The 16,914-nt window shown below is 37.4% G+C and overlaps 1 protein-coding gene across 1 annotated transcript; it reads left to right on the forward strand.

Moving 5' to 3' along the window:
* Positions 1 to 12,126: 12,126 nt before the first annotated feature.
* On the forward strand, positions 12,127 to 16,914 carry LOC132488540 (UDP-glucuronosyltransferase 2B4-like). The gene is made up of 3 exons (XM_060096840.1): positions 12,127 to 12,856; positions 13,482 to 13,630; positions 16,708 to 16,914. Exons 1-3 carry the CDS (start codon positions 12,127 to 12,129, stop codon positions 16,912 to 16,914), a joined length of 1,086 nt encoding a protein of 361 aa, XP_059952823.1.

Consider the following 16,914-nt stretch of genomic DNA (forward strand, 5'->3'; position numbering starts at 1 on the left):
GTTAGTACTTCCAATGCATGAGCACAGGATGTCTTTCCACTTATTTGTGTCCTCTTTAATTTCCTTTATCAATGTTTTGTAGTCTTAACTATACAGGTCTTTCACGTCTTTGGCTAAGTTTATGCCTAAGTATATTTGGCTAAGTATATTCCTTTCAATGTTGTTATAAATGGGACTGTTTTTTTTAATTTCCTTTTCAGATAGTTAATTGTTAGTGTGTAGGAAACAACTTTTTTTAATATATTTATTTACTTACTTTTGGCTGCGTTGGGTCTTCGTTGCTACGTGTGGGCTTTTCTCTAGTTGCGGCGAATGGGGGTCACTCTTTGTTGTGGTGCCCGGCCTTCTCACTGTGGTGGCTTCTCTTGCTGCAGAGCACGGGGTCTAGGCACACAGGCTTCAGCAGTTGTGGCACGTGGGCTCAGTAGTTGTGGCTCGAGGGCTCTAGAGCACAGGCTCAGTAGCTGTGGCTCACGGGCTTAGTTGCTCCATGGCATGTGGGATCTTCCCATGTTCCCTGCATTGGCAGGCGGATTCTTAACCATTGTGCCACCAGGGAAGTCCAGGGAACATTTTTTATATTGATTTTGTAATCTGAAAACTTACTGAATCAGTTGATTTGTTCTAACAGTTTTTGTGGAATCTTCAGTGTTTTCCACATAGAAGACCATGCCTTCTATGAATAGATTTTATTTATTCCTTTTCAATTTGAATGGATTTTATATCTATTTCTTTCCTGATTGCTCTGGCTAGAACATCCAGTACTAATTAGTAGCTGCACTCGATATTCAATATTCAAAATAGAATTCTGAAAAAGGCTGAGTTGGAGCATAAAGATTCAAATCCTTCCTCCTGCTCCTGCTCTCTCTTTTCCCAAGAGGAAAAGAACATATATCTTTTTTTCTTTCTATTTTTTTAAAAACATCTTTATTGGAGTATAATTGCTTTACAATGCTGTGTTAGTTTCTGCTTTATAACAAAGTGAATCAGTTATACATATACATATGTCCCCATATCTCTTCCCTCTTGAATCTCCCTCCATCCCACCCTCCCTATCCCACCCCTCTAGGTGGTCACGCAGCACTGAGCTGATCTCCCTGTGCTATGCGGCTGCTTCCCACTAGCTAGCTATTTTATGTTTGGTAGTGTATATATGTCCATGCCACTCTCTCACTTTGTCCCAGCTTACCCTTCCCCCTCCCCGTATCCTCAAGTCCATTCTCTAGTAGGTCTGTGTCTTAAAACCAGTCGTTGAGTAAAAGACCAAAAGAGACCCCTGGGAGCCACTCTTTGTTTCCTGTTAAAGCAGAAAAGGGTGACAGGAAGAGGCATAGGCTTTGAATTTAAGGTCTCTTAGTCCTGCCCATTAACAACTTGGCCTAATCAACATACGGTTATGACCAATTGGATTAACAGCTACTTTCTCAGAGGTGGGGAGGAAGAGGAGAGGCAAAAACTGGAAAGCATGGGGGTAGTCAGGGTTAACACAGAGAAAATTACAGAAGCGCTCTCTGGTAAAATCCTATAGTTATTTTTATGACAGTATAAATCCATCTGAGCTCCCTCACTAGTTGTGAACTACTTGCCACCTTCAGGCATGATCTAAACTGCCCCAAAACAGCCCACACATTTTTTATCTTCTACAGCCTGGAATCAGGCTAACTGCCTTGACAAGTAATAGACAGCCACCTGCCTTAAAAAACAAAATTGCCCCACTAACCTAGGATTCCTTGGGATTTCATCCCTTTGAGAAGTGAGAATTTCAGCATCCATGAATTCTTTGGGCTGGATATAGCATATTCAATACTTTCTAAATTAGTGTTTTCCATTGTATAAACTGCAGTTAGATCTCCTGAAAGCATAAACTGCTAATTTGCCTATTTTAGCATATAATGGTCAGTGAAAATTAATGTGACATTGTCTTTGTTTAAACTTTATCACTTGTATTATTCTTCAGTTCCTAGCTTTTTATAAAAACGTGTAAAACTGTGCATGGATAACTCCACTCTTAGGAACTTTAAGGGAAAAAAAAAACTGAGATAATATCTTGAAAAAATCATACTTAAAAGATTATAGGAGATTGGTTCAAGATGACAGAGTAGAAGGACTTGTTCTCATCTCCTCTTACGAGAGCACTGGAATCACAACTTACTGCTGAACAATCATCGACAGGAAGACATTGGAACTCACCAAAAAAGATACCCGACATCCAAAGACAAAGGAGAAGCCACAATGAGATTGTAGGAGGGGTGCAGTCTCAATAAAATCAAATCCCATAACTGCTGAGTAGGTGACTCACACTGGAGAGCACTTATACCACAGAAGTACACCCACTGGAGTGTAAGTTCTGAGTCCCACATTAGGCTTCCCAACCTGGGGGTCCGGCCACAGAAGGAGGAATTCCTAGATAATCAGACTTTGAAGGCTAGCAGTATTTGATTGCAGGACTTTGACAGGACTGCGGGAAACAGAGACTCCACTCTTGGAGGACACACACAAAGTAGTGTGCACATTGGGAAGCAGAGGAAGGAGCAGTAACCCAATAGGAGACTGAACTAGACTTACCTGCTAGTGTTGGAAGGTGTCCTGCAGAGGTGGTGAGTGGCAGTGTCTCACTGTGAGGACAAGGACACTGGCAGCAGAAGTTCTGGGAAGTACTGCTTGGTGTGAGCTCCCCAGAGCCTGCCATTAGCCCCACCAAAGAGGCCAGGTAGTCTCCATTGTCGGGTCACTGCATGGCAAACAATGAACAGGGAGGGAACCCAGCCCCATCCATCAACAGACAAGTGGATTAAAGTTTTATTGAGCTCTGCCCACCAGAGCAACAGCCAACTCTACCTACCACCAGTCCCTCCCATCAAGAAACTTGCACAAGCCTCTTAGATAGCCTCATCCACCAGAGGGCAGACAGCAGAAGCAAGAAGAACTACAACACTGCAGCCTGTGGAATAAAAACCACATTCACAGAAAGATAGACAAGATGAAAAAGCAGAGGGCTATGTACCAGATGAAGGAAAAAGATAAAACCCCAGAAAAAAACAATTAAATGAAGTGGAGATAGGCAACCTTCCAAAGAAAGAATTTAAAATAATGATAGTAAAGATGATCCAGGACCTCTGGAAAAGAATGGAGACAAAGATAGAGAAGATGCAAGAAATGTTTAACAAAGACCTAGAAGACTTAAAGAACAAACAAACAGAGATGAACAATACAATAATTAAAATGAAAACTACACTAGAAGGAATCAATAGCAGAATACCTGAGGCAGAAGAACAGATAAGTGACCTGGAAGACAGAATAGTGGAATTCACTGCTGCAGAACAAAGAAAAAAGAATGAAAAGAAATGAAGACAGCCTAAGAGACCTCTGGGACAACATTAAATGCAACAACATTCACATTATACAGGTCCCAGAAGGAGAAGAGAGAGAGAGGAAGGACCAGAGAAAATATTTGAATAGATTATAGTCAAAAAGTTCCCTAACATGGGAAAGGAAATAGTCACCCAAGTCCAGGAAGCACAGTGAGTCCCATACAGGATAAACCCAAGGAGAAACATGCTGAGACACATAGTAACCATATTGGCAAAAATTAAAGACAAAGAGAAATTATTGAAAGCAGCAAGGGAAAAATGACAAATAATATACAAGGGAACTCCCATAAGGTTAACAGCTGATTTCTCAGCAGAAACTCTACAAGCCAGAAGGGAGTGGCATGATATACTTAAAGTGATGAAAGGGAAGAACCTACAACCAAGATTATTCTACCTGGTAATGATCTCATTCAGATTCAATGGAGAAATCAAAAACTTTACAGACAAGCAAAAGCTAAGAGAATTCAGCACCACCAAACCAGCTCTACAAGAAATGCTAAAGGAACTTCTCTAAGTGGAAAACACAAGAGAAGAAAAGGACCTATGAAAACAAACCCAAAACAATTAAGAAAATGGTAATAGGAACATACATATTGATAATTACCTTAAATGTGAATGGATTAAATGCTCCAACCAAAAGACACAGGCATGCTGAGTGGATACAAAAACAAGACGCATATATATGCTGTCTAAAAGAGACACTCTTCAGACCTAGGGATGCATGCAGACTGAAAGTAAGGGGACAGAAAGAGATATTCAATACATATGGAAATCAAAAGAAAGCTGGAGTAGCAATACTCATATCACATAAAATAGACTTTAAAATTAAGAATGTTATAAGAGACAGGAAGGACACTACATAATGATCAAGGGATCAATCCAAGAAGAAGATATAACAATTATAAATATATATGCACCCAACATAGGAACACCTCAATACATAAGGCAACTGCTAACAGCTATAAAAGAGGAAATCTACAGTAACGCAATAAGAGGGGGGGATTTTAACACCTCACTTACACCAATGGACAGATCTTCCAAAATGAAAATAAATAAGGAAACAGAAGCTTTAAATGATGCAATAGACCATGTAGATTTAATTGATATTTATAGGACATTCTATCCAAAAACATCAGATTACACTCTCTTCTCAAGTACGCACAGAAAATTCTCCAGGGTAGATCACATATTGGGTCACAACTGAAGCCTCAGTAAATTTAAGAAAATTGAAATCATATCAAACATCTTTTCTGACCACAATGCTATGATATTAGAAATGAATTACAGGGATAAAAACGTAAAAACACAAACACATGGAGGCTAAAAAATATGTTACTAACTAACCAAGAGATCACTGAAGAAATAAAAGAGGAAATCAAAAAATACCTAGAGACAAATGACAATGAAAACACGATGATCCAAAACCTACGTGATGCAGCAAAAGCAGTCCTAAGAGGGAAGTTTATAGCTATACAAGCCTACCTCCAGAACCAAGAAAAGTCTCAAATAAACAATCTAACCTTACACCTAAAGGAACTAGAGAAAGAAGAACAAACAAAACCCAAAGTTAGCAGAAGGAAAGAAATCATCAAGATCAGAGCAGAAATAAATGAAATAAAAACAAAGAACACAATAGCAAAGATCAATAAAACTAAAAGCTGGTTCTTTGAGAAGATAAACAAAATTGATAAACCATTAGCAACACTCATCAAGAAAAAGAGGGAGAGGACTCAAATCAATAAAATTAGAAATGAAAAAGGAGAAGTTACAACAGACACTGCAGTAATACAAGGCATCCTAAGAGACTACTACAAGCAACTCTATGCCAGTAAAATGGACAACCTGGAAGAAATGGACAAATTCTTAGAAAAGTATAACCTTCCAAGACTGAACCAGGAAGAAACAGAAAATATGAACAGACCAATCACAAGTAATGAAATTGAAACTGTGATTTAAAATCTTCCAGCAAACTAAAGTCCAGGACCAGATGTCTTCACAGGTGAATTCTATCAAACATTTAGAGAAGAGATAGCACCCATCCTTCTCAAACCCTTCCAAAAAAATTGCAGAGGAAGGAAAACTCCCAAACTCATTCTATGAGGCCACCATCACCTTGATACCAAAACCAGACAAAGATACTACAAAAAAAAAAAGAAAATTACAGACCAGCATCACTGATGAATATAGATGCAAATATCCTCAATAAAATACTAGCAAACCGAATCCAACAACACATTAAAAGGATCATACACCATGATCAAGTGGGATTTAGCCCTACCTCAGCATAATAAAGGCCATATATGACAAACCCACAGCAAACATCATTCTCAATGGTGAAAAACTGAAAGCATTTCCTCTAAGATCAGGAAGAAGACAAGGATGTCCACTCTCACCACTATTATTCAACATAGCTTTGGAAGTCCTGGCCACAGCAATCAGAGGAGAAAAAGAAATAAAAGGAATCCAAATTGGAAAAGAAGAAGTAAAACTCACTGTTTGCAGAGGAAATGATACTATACATAGAGAATCCTAAAAATGCCACCAGAAAACTACTAGAGCTAATCAGTGAATTTGGTAAAGTTGCAGGATACAAAATTAATGCACAGAAATCTCTTGCATTCCTATACAATAACAATGAAATATCAGAAAGAGAAATTAAGGAAACACTCCCATTCACCACTGCAACAAAAAGAATAAAATACCTAGGAATAAACCTACCTAGGGAGACAAAAGACCTATATGCAGAGAACTATAAGACACTGATGAAAGAAATTAAAGATGATACCAACAGATGGAGAGATATACCATGTTCTTGGATTGGAAGAATCAACATTGTGAAAATGACTATACTACCCAAAGCAATATACAGATTCAATGCAATTCCTATCAAATTACCAATGGCATTTTTTATGGAAGTAGAACAAAAAATCTTAAAATTTGTATGGAGACACAAAAGACCCTGAATAGCCAAAGTGGTTTTGAGGGAAAAAAATGGAGATGGAGGAATCAGACTCCCTGACTTCACACTATACTACAAAGCTACAGTACTCAAGACAATATGGTACTGGCACAAAAACAGAAATATAGATCAATGGTACAGGATAAAAAGCCCAGAGATAAACCCACGTACCTGTGCTCAACTACTCTATGCCAAAGGGAGCAAGGATATACAATAAGTGGTGCTGAGAAAACTGGACAGCTACATGGAAAAGAATGAAATTAGAACACTCCCAAACACCATACACAAAAATAAACTCTAAATGGATTACAGACCTAAGTGTAAGACCGGACACTATAAATCTCTTGGAGGAAAACATAGGAAGAACGCTCTTTGACATAAATCACAGCAAGATCTTTTTGATCCACCTCCTAGAGTAATGGAAATAAAAACAAAAATAAACAAATGGGACATAATGAAACTTCAAAGCTTTTGCACAACAGAGGAAACCATAAACAAGATGAAAAGACAACCCTCAGAATGGGAGAAAATATTTGCAAACTAATCAATGGGCAAAGGATTAATTTCCCAAATATATAAACAGCTCATGCAGCTCAATATTAAAGAAACAAACAACCCAATCCAAAAATGGGCAGAAGACCTAAATAGACATTTCTCCAAAGAAGACATAGAGATGGCCAAGATGCACATGAAAAGCTGCTCAACATCATTAATTATTAGGGAACTGTAAATCCAAACTACAATGAGGTATCACCTCACACCTGTTAGAATGGGCATCATCAGAAAATCTACAAACAACAAATGCTGGGGAGGGTGTGGACAAAAGGAACCCTCTTCCACTATTGGTGGGAATGTAAATTGATACAGCCACTATGGAGAACAGTATGGAGGTTCCTTAAAAAACGAAAAATAGAATTACCATATGATCCAGCAATCCCACTACTGGACATATACCCAGAGAAAACCATAGTTCAAAAAGACACATGCACCCCAATGTTCATTGCAACACTATTTACAATAGCCAGGTCATGGAAGCAACCTAGATGCCCATCAACAGACAAATGGATAAAGAAGTTGTGGTACATATATTAAATGGAATATTACTCGTCCATAAAAAGGAACAAAATTGGGTCATTTGTTGAGACGTGGATGGATCTAGAGACTGTCATACAGAGTGAAGTAAGTAAGAAAGAGAAAAACAAATATCATATATTGACGCATGTATGTGGAACCTAGAAAAATGGTATAGATGAACCGGTTTGCAGGGCAGAAGCTGAGACACAGATGTAGAGAACAAACATATGGACACCAAGGGGGGGAAGCTGCAGAGGGGTGGGGATGGTGGTGTGATGAATTGGGTGATTGGGATTGACATGTATACACTGATGTGTATAAAATTGATTACTAATAAGAACCTGCTGTATAAAAAATAAATTAAATAAAATTCTACAATTAAAAACAAAAAAACAACTAATACTAAACTTCATTTGGGTTATTTGTATGGAAATATGTTAATATAACTATTTCAGACATTACATGAAATTCCTAAAAATCTTATATATTCTGGTATAATGTTATAAGTCATAATTCTACTTATTATTTTAAAATGTATTTCTCAGAAATAACTAAATTTCCTTGTCAATTGCATTATTATGAACTTTCATCAAATCTTTAACCGTGGTCATTTTTAAGTCTTTTGTCATTTACAGACAGTTCTGTGTGTACTCTGATGCTTTTGCAAAAATGTTCCTATAAAAGGGTTTCATCTTCAAGGAATTCATGGAAAAGACTCTGACAAGCACAGGTTTCTGGTAACTGACTATACTGCTGAACTGAATGAATAAGCATTTTCTGAACTCTAATGGAAAACTGATGAATTCATAAAAGTGCTAACAAAAGATCAATATTAAAAAAAGATTAATTACATGGGACTGAATGAACTGATGAGGATGATTATAATTTTTGTGACTTGCTGTTTGAATTTGAAAAAAAAAAAAAAGAACTGTTAATGATGAAAACTTACTATGCCATGGCTTAGTATGGCCTGACTTGGAAATTTAGTTTCAGAGGCTTTTGTGAATATACCCAAGAAAGAGGACCTAAATGTATCTTATTCCCACAGGTCACCAATAAATATTTGCTTAACGGAGAAAAAATTAATATATAGTATAGGAGAGAACCTGACAGATGCTTAAATTATTGAGTGATAGCAATGCCCAAACTCATCTGTGATTAAACACTATGTAGTATCCTCCTAAGGATAAACTTATTACAAATAAGAAGTGAAAATTCAATTATGGAGATGCTTTCAGTTTCAGCTCTGATATGCAAAAAGCTTGGAATTTTTCACTGTATCTTGACCTTACAAGATAATGCTGTACAAAATGAAAATCAGTGACTTTTCTCAGACGTGATTAATAAAACATGTAACTATGAAAGAAAAAAAATAGGTGTAAAGTGGTACCTCATGGTTTTAATTTGCATTTCCCTAATGACTAATAATGTTAAGCATCTTTTCTTGTGCCTTATTTACCACCATATATCTTCCTTACTGATGTATTTGTTCAACTCCTCTGCCTCTTTTACAAATGATATTTTTGTTTTCTAATTGAGTTCTAAGAGAGTTATTTATGTATTCTTGATACAAGTCCTTTATCAGACATATGATTTGCAAATATTTTCTCTCAGTCTGTGGCTTGTCTCTCATTCTTTTAAAAGTGTCTTTCAAAGAGAAGTTTTAACTTTGATAAAGTCCAGTTGATCAGTTTTGCCTTTTCTGAACTATGCTTTTGGTGTCATATTTAAGAAATTTTTGCCCAACTCAAGGTCATGAAAGTTTTCTCCTAGGAGTTTTATAGTTATAGATTTTGCATTTGATTTTATGATCCATTTTAAGTTAATTTTTGTATATGATACAAGGTATGATTTGAAGTTTTTTTTTGGTTTGTTTATTTTTTTGTTTTTTTTGGCACATGCCTATTCTGTTATGCCAGCACCACTTGTTGAAAAGGCTATCCTTTCTCCACTAAATTGTCTTTACACCTTTGTCAAAAATCAATTGTCCATATATGTGTGCCATATGTGTGTGGGTTAGTTTCTGGACTTGCTATTCTATTCTGCTGATCTATTTGTCTGTCTTTGCACCAGTACCATACTCTCTTGATTATTTAGCTTTACAATAACTCCTGAAATCAGGTAATGTTAGTCCTTCAACTTTGTTTTCCTTTTTAAAGTTTGATATACAACTTTGGCTATTCTAGGTCCTTTTCCTTTCCATATGAATTTAAAAATCAGATCATCAATGTCTATCCAAAAAAAAAAATCTTGCTGAACTTTAAAAACAAAACAAAACAAAAGCCTGCAAGGGACTTCCCTGGTGGTGCAGTGGTTAAGAATCCACCTGCCAATACAGGGGACATGGGTTTGAGCTCTGGTCCAGGAAGACCCCACATGCTGTGGAGCAACAAGCCCATGCATGACAACTACTGAGCCTGCACACCACAACTCCTGAAGCCACGCACATAGAGCCTGTGCTCTGCAGCAGCAGAAGCCACCACAGTGAAAAGCCCGTGCACCACAATGGAGAATAGCCCCTGCTGACTGCAACTAGAGAGAGCCCACACACAGCAACAAAGATCCAACACAGACAAAAATAAATTCAAAAAAAACCCTGCAAACTTGAAGATAGATCAATAAGATAATACAACTCAAAGAACAGAGAGAAAAAAGAATGAAGAAAAATGAACTGAGGGGTTGAGAATTGTGGGACATAATTAAGCACAGTAACATACACAAAATGAGAGTGTCAGAGAAAAAGGAGCAGAGCAAAATATTTTTAAAAATAATGCCTGAAAACATCCCATATATGATGAAAAGCATTAACCTATGTATCCCAATTGTTCAACCAAGTCCAAGTACGATAAACATAAGAGAGCCATACACAGACCTAATGAAATGTTGAAAGCTAAAGACAGAAAATCTTGAAGCACTAAAAGAAGAGTAATTTATCCATACAAGGGAACTCCAATAAGACATCACTTATATCTCATCAGAAACAGTGGAAGCTCTATGGCAGTGGGATGACATATTCAAAGCGCTGAAAGACAAAACTGTCAACCAAAAGTTCTATATCAAACAAAACTATCTTTCAAAAATGAGGGCAAAATACAGATATTCCTCTCCCTCCACTCTCCCCCAAAAAATTCATTGCTGGGAAATAAGCCTTAAAGGAAAAACTAAAAGAAAGTCTTCAAACTGAAGGAAGTAAACCCAGATTGCAATTCTAATCACCATGATAAAACAGAGAGAACTGGTGAGATAAGTAATTATATGACGGTATAAATGCATATATCTTCTTTCTTCTCTTAATAAATATAAAAAGCAAGCATGTAAAACATGTATATAGTTGTAGTCCTAGGCATTGACGTATAGTTAATATATTTGGGGGTGTGAGTGGGATGCAGCAGTGTTACAGGCCCTGAGATGACAGGGTTCTACAATGGTTTATGTCCAGGGGTCCAGGGTCCTGTAGCTGCACAGCCTGGAAATGGTGGGCCAAGATTCCAATTCTGGCCCTAGTAGAAGTCACAGAGCAGCAGCAGTGTGTGCCCAGCAATGGCCTGTTAAAGTCACAAGTCAGGACCCATGGGTTGGGGTGCAGAGCCCCAGCAGTGTGGCCATGGTAATTGTGGATCAGGACCCCGACCCAGGGTGAGGTACAAAGTAGCAGCATTTTAGCCCCAGGAATGATAGGTTAAAGCCGTGACTTAGGCTCCAGGAATGGTGAGTAACTCAGCAGCTCAGCCTAGGTAATGACCAGTCAAAGCCACAACTAGGAATACACAGTGAAATCCAAGAAATAGCAGCATTGCCCCAGTTATGGCAAGACAAAGTACTGACTTAATACCTCTGGGCAGGGCACGGAGCAGGAGCTCCAGTCTCATAGATAGTCAGGCATTGCGGCAACTCAACCAGGGAAAGCAAGGTACCGGAGTGATGGGGCCCCAAGTGTCAGATCTCACCACAGCAACATTTCCAGCTTCAGGAAAGACACAGAAGCAGGGAATCTGGGCAGCTCTGTGTCTGCTGTAATCAGTGTTGGTGAAGACTGTGGAAGTCCTCAGTAGCAAATACTGCAAACCTCTATGATGGTGAAGCTTGCTGAGATTCTCCTGCTCTTCTTCTCCCCATGGGGTGAAATCCATTTGAAGGAATTTCTGTGGGTGCCAAGCTGCTCTGAACTGGAGGATGAGGTGATGGAGGTAAAATCTTTCCCAAGCTTTTTACAGGGCCATCCTCAGTTTTTGCAATCGGCAGGGTTTCTGCTGCTTCTTTATTGTAATCCAGAGCTTTCCCAAAGTAATTTACATTGGTTTGTAGTTGCTCATTTATTGTTTTTGTTGCTTTTGTGGGCGATACAAGTGTTGGGACCTCCTAACCCTCCATCCTGTTGATGTTACATTATCTCTAATTCTGTGTCAAGGGGACTACAGACACAAAAGCCTCTCACTTGCCACTGTTGTTACACTATTTTTCTCTTTTACATAACTGATTTGCGTGTGCAAGGTCATCAACTTTTAGATGCATAATAGCACTGTTGAAATAATATTAAACACCAGTATAAACATGAAGTGTTCTATGCTTTGCCCTTTCACTTGATTTCCACAGCTGTGACTATTCATATAATGTAGTTATTTGAGGCACAGGAGTTATAATTTAAAATCCTGATTGAGTTCTCCTTGGATATAAGCATGAGCAATGGCAAAAGGATAATGTAATTTTTGAAAAGTATTGCATATGAACAAGATGTCTGTGAAATGCCTCTCACTTCTGCTGCTACTACAGCTGACTTGCTACTTTAGCTCTGGAAGTTGTGGAAAGGTGCTGGCACAGCCAATGAAATACAGTCATTGGATGAATATGAAGACAATCCTGGATGAACTTGTCATGAGGGGTCGTAAGGTGACTGTTCTGACAACTCCAGCTTCCATTCCTATTGATCCCAACAAACCATCTGCTATTAAGTTTGAGACTTTCCCTATGTCTTTAACTAAAGATAATTTGAAGCATGCCATCAAGCATTTGGTAGAGAAATGGACATATCTGGCAAAAAATTCGTTGCGGACATATTTTTCATCATTGAGAAGTTTATTTTGGGAACTTTCTGATATGCTTATGAATATCTGTAAAGATGTTGTTTTGAACAAGAAGCTGATGACAAAACTACATGATTCAAGGTTTGATGTTGTTCTTGCAGATGCTGTTGGACCCTGTGGTGAGCTGCTGGCTGAGGTACTTAAAGTACCTTCAGTGTACAGTCTCCGCTTCTCTCCTGGCTATTCAGCTGAAAAGTATAGTGGAAGACTTCCATTCCCAGCATCCTACGTACCTGCTACGTTTTCAGAATTAAGTGATCACATGACATTCACGGAGAGGGTCAAAAATATGATACATGCACTTTATTTTGACTTTTGGTTCCAGACATTTAATGAGAAGAAATGGAATCAGCTTTACAGCCAAGTACTAGGTAAATCATATTTTTAGTTGGTAGAATGAAGTCCTAACTTTCCTAGTGCCTTGGAAGGTGAGTTTGTATAAAGTAACAGAATTTTGTCTCTTATAAGTGAAACAATGAAATGAAAATATAAAATGATTTCATAAATATTATCAAAATATTAAATTATAGGGTAAGGTATAACCCTGTTTCCCATTACTCATACAGATTCTCCTCCAGGAAGTCATAAAACACAAACTGAAGCACTAAGGTCTTCTCCAAGCAATTATATATCCATATTACTAACTTCTTTTTTTAACTTAAAAACAATCTCTAGAAACCTCATAAGATGCCTTGATAAATGAAGACAGGTAGATTGAAGAGTTACACACATATTTGTAGCACAAGTATCTAGGTAGCATTTAGAAATTGTTTCTACTTGTGTAGCTCGGTTTCTGTATTACATGATATGATATGATATAATATGATACAATATGATGTACACTATACACATACATATATATTTGCGTTATTAGAGAACACTTTCACACATCTTTGGCTATATCATTCCAAGCTCCTTTCCAAAAACTACCTACTATATTCACATGGCAATATTATCATTTGATCTAACTCTTTTTGTTTTGGTTTATCCTTCCAGGAAGACCGACTACATTATTAAAGACAATGGGGAAAGCTGAAATGTGGCTCATTCGAACATACTGGGATTTTGAATTTCCTCTCCCACTGCTACCAAATTTTGAATTTGTTGGAGGCCTCCACTGCAAACTAGCCAACCCCCTGCCTAAGGTTACCTATTCCTATTTATTTTGTTTTGCTTACTTTGCATTTTCAATAGGAATAATCCTGTGTTCTTTATTTAGAATATTTAATTACAGTGAGAGAGATGTGGGATGCTAGATAAAGTGACTTGCCAATTAGAAACTCATATATTTATTTCTATACCAATGCAAGTATCAGAATTTCATTATCAATGCCAATGCAGGGGACATGGGTTCAAGCCCTGGTCTGGGAAGATCCCACATGCCACGGAGCAGCTAAGCCCATGTGCCACAACTACTGAGTTTGTGCTCTAGAGCCTGTGAGCCACAAGTACTGAAGCCCGCATGCCCAGAGCCCATGCTCCACAACAAGAGAAGCCACTGCAATGAGAAGTGTGCATGCTGCAAAGAGTAGCCCCTGCTCACCACAACTAGAGAAAGCCCATGCACAGCAAGGAAGAACCAATGCAGCCAAAAATAAATAAAAGAAGATGTGGTACATATATACAATGGAATATTACTCAGCCATAAAAAAAGAACAAAATAATGCCATTTGCACCAACAAAGGCTAAGATAAGTGAAAGTTCTATGCTATCTAACCCTAGTTTTTGAAAGATTTCCCCATTCTCATTGCAGGAAAGTGATAGTGTTAGTAAGAAGGGAGGTTAAGAGGAGAGAAATAAGGACAAAGAAAAGATGAATAGTAGGATAATGATAATAATTAGTAACAGTAGCTGTTGCTATTAAGTTGCAAAACAAGATTTAAATACGTCAATGATTGTGAAGATTTCATTATATAAAGAAACTATTCCTTCAAGCTACTAAATTTTCCATTCATTATTAGGTTCTCAGAAAATTTCTGTAATTTTTAAAGAATTAAGACATTTGTCAAAATGCTTCAAGAATCTTAAAAATGCTATAGCCTTTGATAATATACTCCTAAGAAACCATGCAGAGAAAATTAATCAAGATGTGCAAAAACAATATTTTGGGCAGTAATTCATAAAAGACAACACTGGAAGTAATGTAAATATTCAAAATTAAGCAATAATTAAATAAATTATCGTGTGCACATCACACCATTACAATTGTTTTCTCAAATAATTTTTTGTTACACTAAATCAACTATAGTATGAGGTTTAGTTGGAAAATAATAGCTATAATAAGATCACAATTTTCTTGTAGGATAAAAAAATATAAATTAGAATTACAATTTTCAAAATATATGTCACAATGTATATTTAGTTATAGGAGTAAATAAGATTAGAATGAAAGCACGAATTTTAGCATAATGCCATCAAAGTCCATTCATGTTGTCAAACAATGGCAAGATGTCCTTCTTTCTCATAGATGAATAACATTCAGTTCTGTGTGTGTGTGCATGTGTGTGTGTGTATTATATATATCACATCTTTATTATGTTGAAGTATGTTCCTTCTACACCCAATATGTTGAGGGTTTTTATCAGGAAAGGATGTTCTATCTTGCCAAATGTTATTCTACATTTATTGAGATGATCAAGTTATTTTAAATTTCATTCTATTAATGCAATGTATTACACTTACTGATTTGGGTACTTTGAACCATCCTGGCATCCCAGGGATAAATCCCATTTGGTCATGGTATATAATCCTTTTAATATGTTCTTGAATTTGACTTGCTGATATTTGGATGAGAATTTTTGCATCTATATTCATCCTGGATAATGGCTTATATTCAAGGTAATACTGGCCTTGTAGAATGAGTTTGGAAGTGTTCCCTCTCTCTTCTTTAATTTTTTTGGAAGAGTTTTTGAAGAACTGGCATTAATTATTCTTTAAATATTTCATAGAATATGTCAGTGAAGCCATCTGGTCCTGGGGTTTTCTGTTGAGAGGTTTTTGAAACTCATTCAATACCTTTACTTATTATAACTGTCCAGATTTTCTAATTCTTCCTGATTCAGTCTTGATAGATTGCGTGTTTCTAGGAATTTATTCATTCTTCTTGGTAATGTAATTTTTTGGCATATAATTCTACACAGTAGTCTCTTACGAGCCTATGTATTTCTGTAGCATCAGTTATAATGTCTCCACTTTCATTTCTAATTTTATTTATGTCTTCTTCCTTCCTTAGTTAATCTAGCTAAAGATTGTCATTTTGTTATTTTTTTAAAAGACAGAGAAAGACAAATACTAGATAATATCCATTTTATGTGGAATATAAAAAAGTCAAACTTGTAAAAACAGAGAGTAATATGGTGATTACCAGGAGCTGAGGGGTAGGAGAATAGGAGAGATGTCTTTTAAGGGTACAGATCGGCATCTCATAGAAAAATAAGTCCTAGAGATCTGAGGTACAGTACAGTGAATATGGACAACCATATTATATTATAATCATCAAACTTGCTAAGAGACTACATCTTAATTATTCCAACCACAAAAAGAAATGATAATTATGTGACATGATAGAGGTGCGAACTACCATGAAAAATGACAATCCTATTACAATATACTGAATATAAATGTATCAAATCAATACATTATACAACTTAAATTACATAATGTTTTATGTCAAATATATTTCATCTTCAAAATGTACATATCTCAATTTAAAAACACCTTATTGGCAATAAATACTAATCATCTTGAGCCTTCAGTGAATCATAATCTTTTTGCAATAGTAACATCAAATATCACTGATCAGAGGAAGATCAAATGGTGGTGGAGCAAGATGATTTGGAGCTCACCTCCCCCCACAAACACATCAAAAATACATCTGCATGTGGAACAATTCTCATGGAAAACTAACTGGAAAGTGGCAGAACTCCTACAAACCAAGGCTGTAAGTAAGATACACACATAATTGAGTAGGACAGGAAAAAAAGAACCAGTTTGGGACCAATACCCCTGGGAGGGTACTAAGAGGAAAAGAGAGATTGCACAGATGGACACTCACCCTGGGAAGTGAATGGGTCAAGTCACAGACTGGGCATCCCAGTTCTAGGGTCCTACAGGAAGGAGACAAGTTCCCTTGGCTGCTTGGAGAGCTGCTGGGACAGATAGAAAGTCTGGAGAAGCCTAGACTCCACTTGTGTGGAATGCAAGGGTGCTGGCTTGCCAACAGACAGAGCGGAGAGAGGTCAGCCCTAGTGGCTGCTGCCTCACTGGGCTCCCCAGTCCAAGCCAAGCAAACACTCCTACCCCACAGCTTGGCCCTGGATCTAGGGAGATTCCCCACCAACTGGGAAAAGATTCAATCTTGGGATGCAGAGGTGACCTGGGGCCTGGGGTGTTTGCAGGTGGGATGGCGGAGGCCGTTGTTGGTGCTTAG

The sequence above is a fragment of the Mesoplodon densirostris genome, chromosome 1 (assembly GCF_025265405.1).
Source record: "Mesoplodon densirostris isolate mMesDen1 chromosome 1, mMesDen1 primary haplotype, whole genome shotgun sequence".
In the NCBI taxonomy this organism is placed as follows: Eukaryota; Metazoa; Chordata; class Mammalia; order Artiodactyla; family Ziphiidae; genus Mesoplodon; species Mesoplodon densirostris.

Coding starts and splice junctions, on each gene's coding strand:
- LOC132488540 (XM_060096840.1), top strand. CDS start 12,127: ATGAACAAGATGTCTGTGAAATGCCTCTCACTTCTGCTGCTACTACAG. Junction 12,857..13,481: donor GCTTTACAGCCAAGTACTAG/GTAAATCATATT, acceptor TTATCCTTCCAG/GAAGACCGACTACATTATTA. Junction 13,631..16,707: donor TAGCCAACCCCCTGCCTAAG/GTTACCTATTCC, acceptor GCTTGCCAACAG/ACAGAGCGGAGAGAGGTCAG.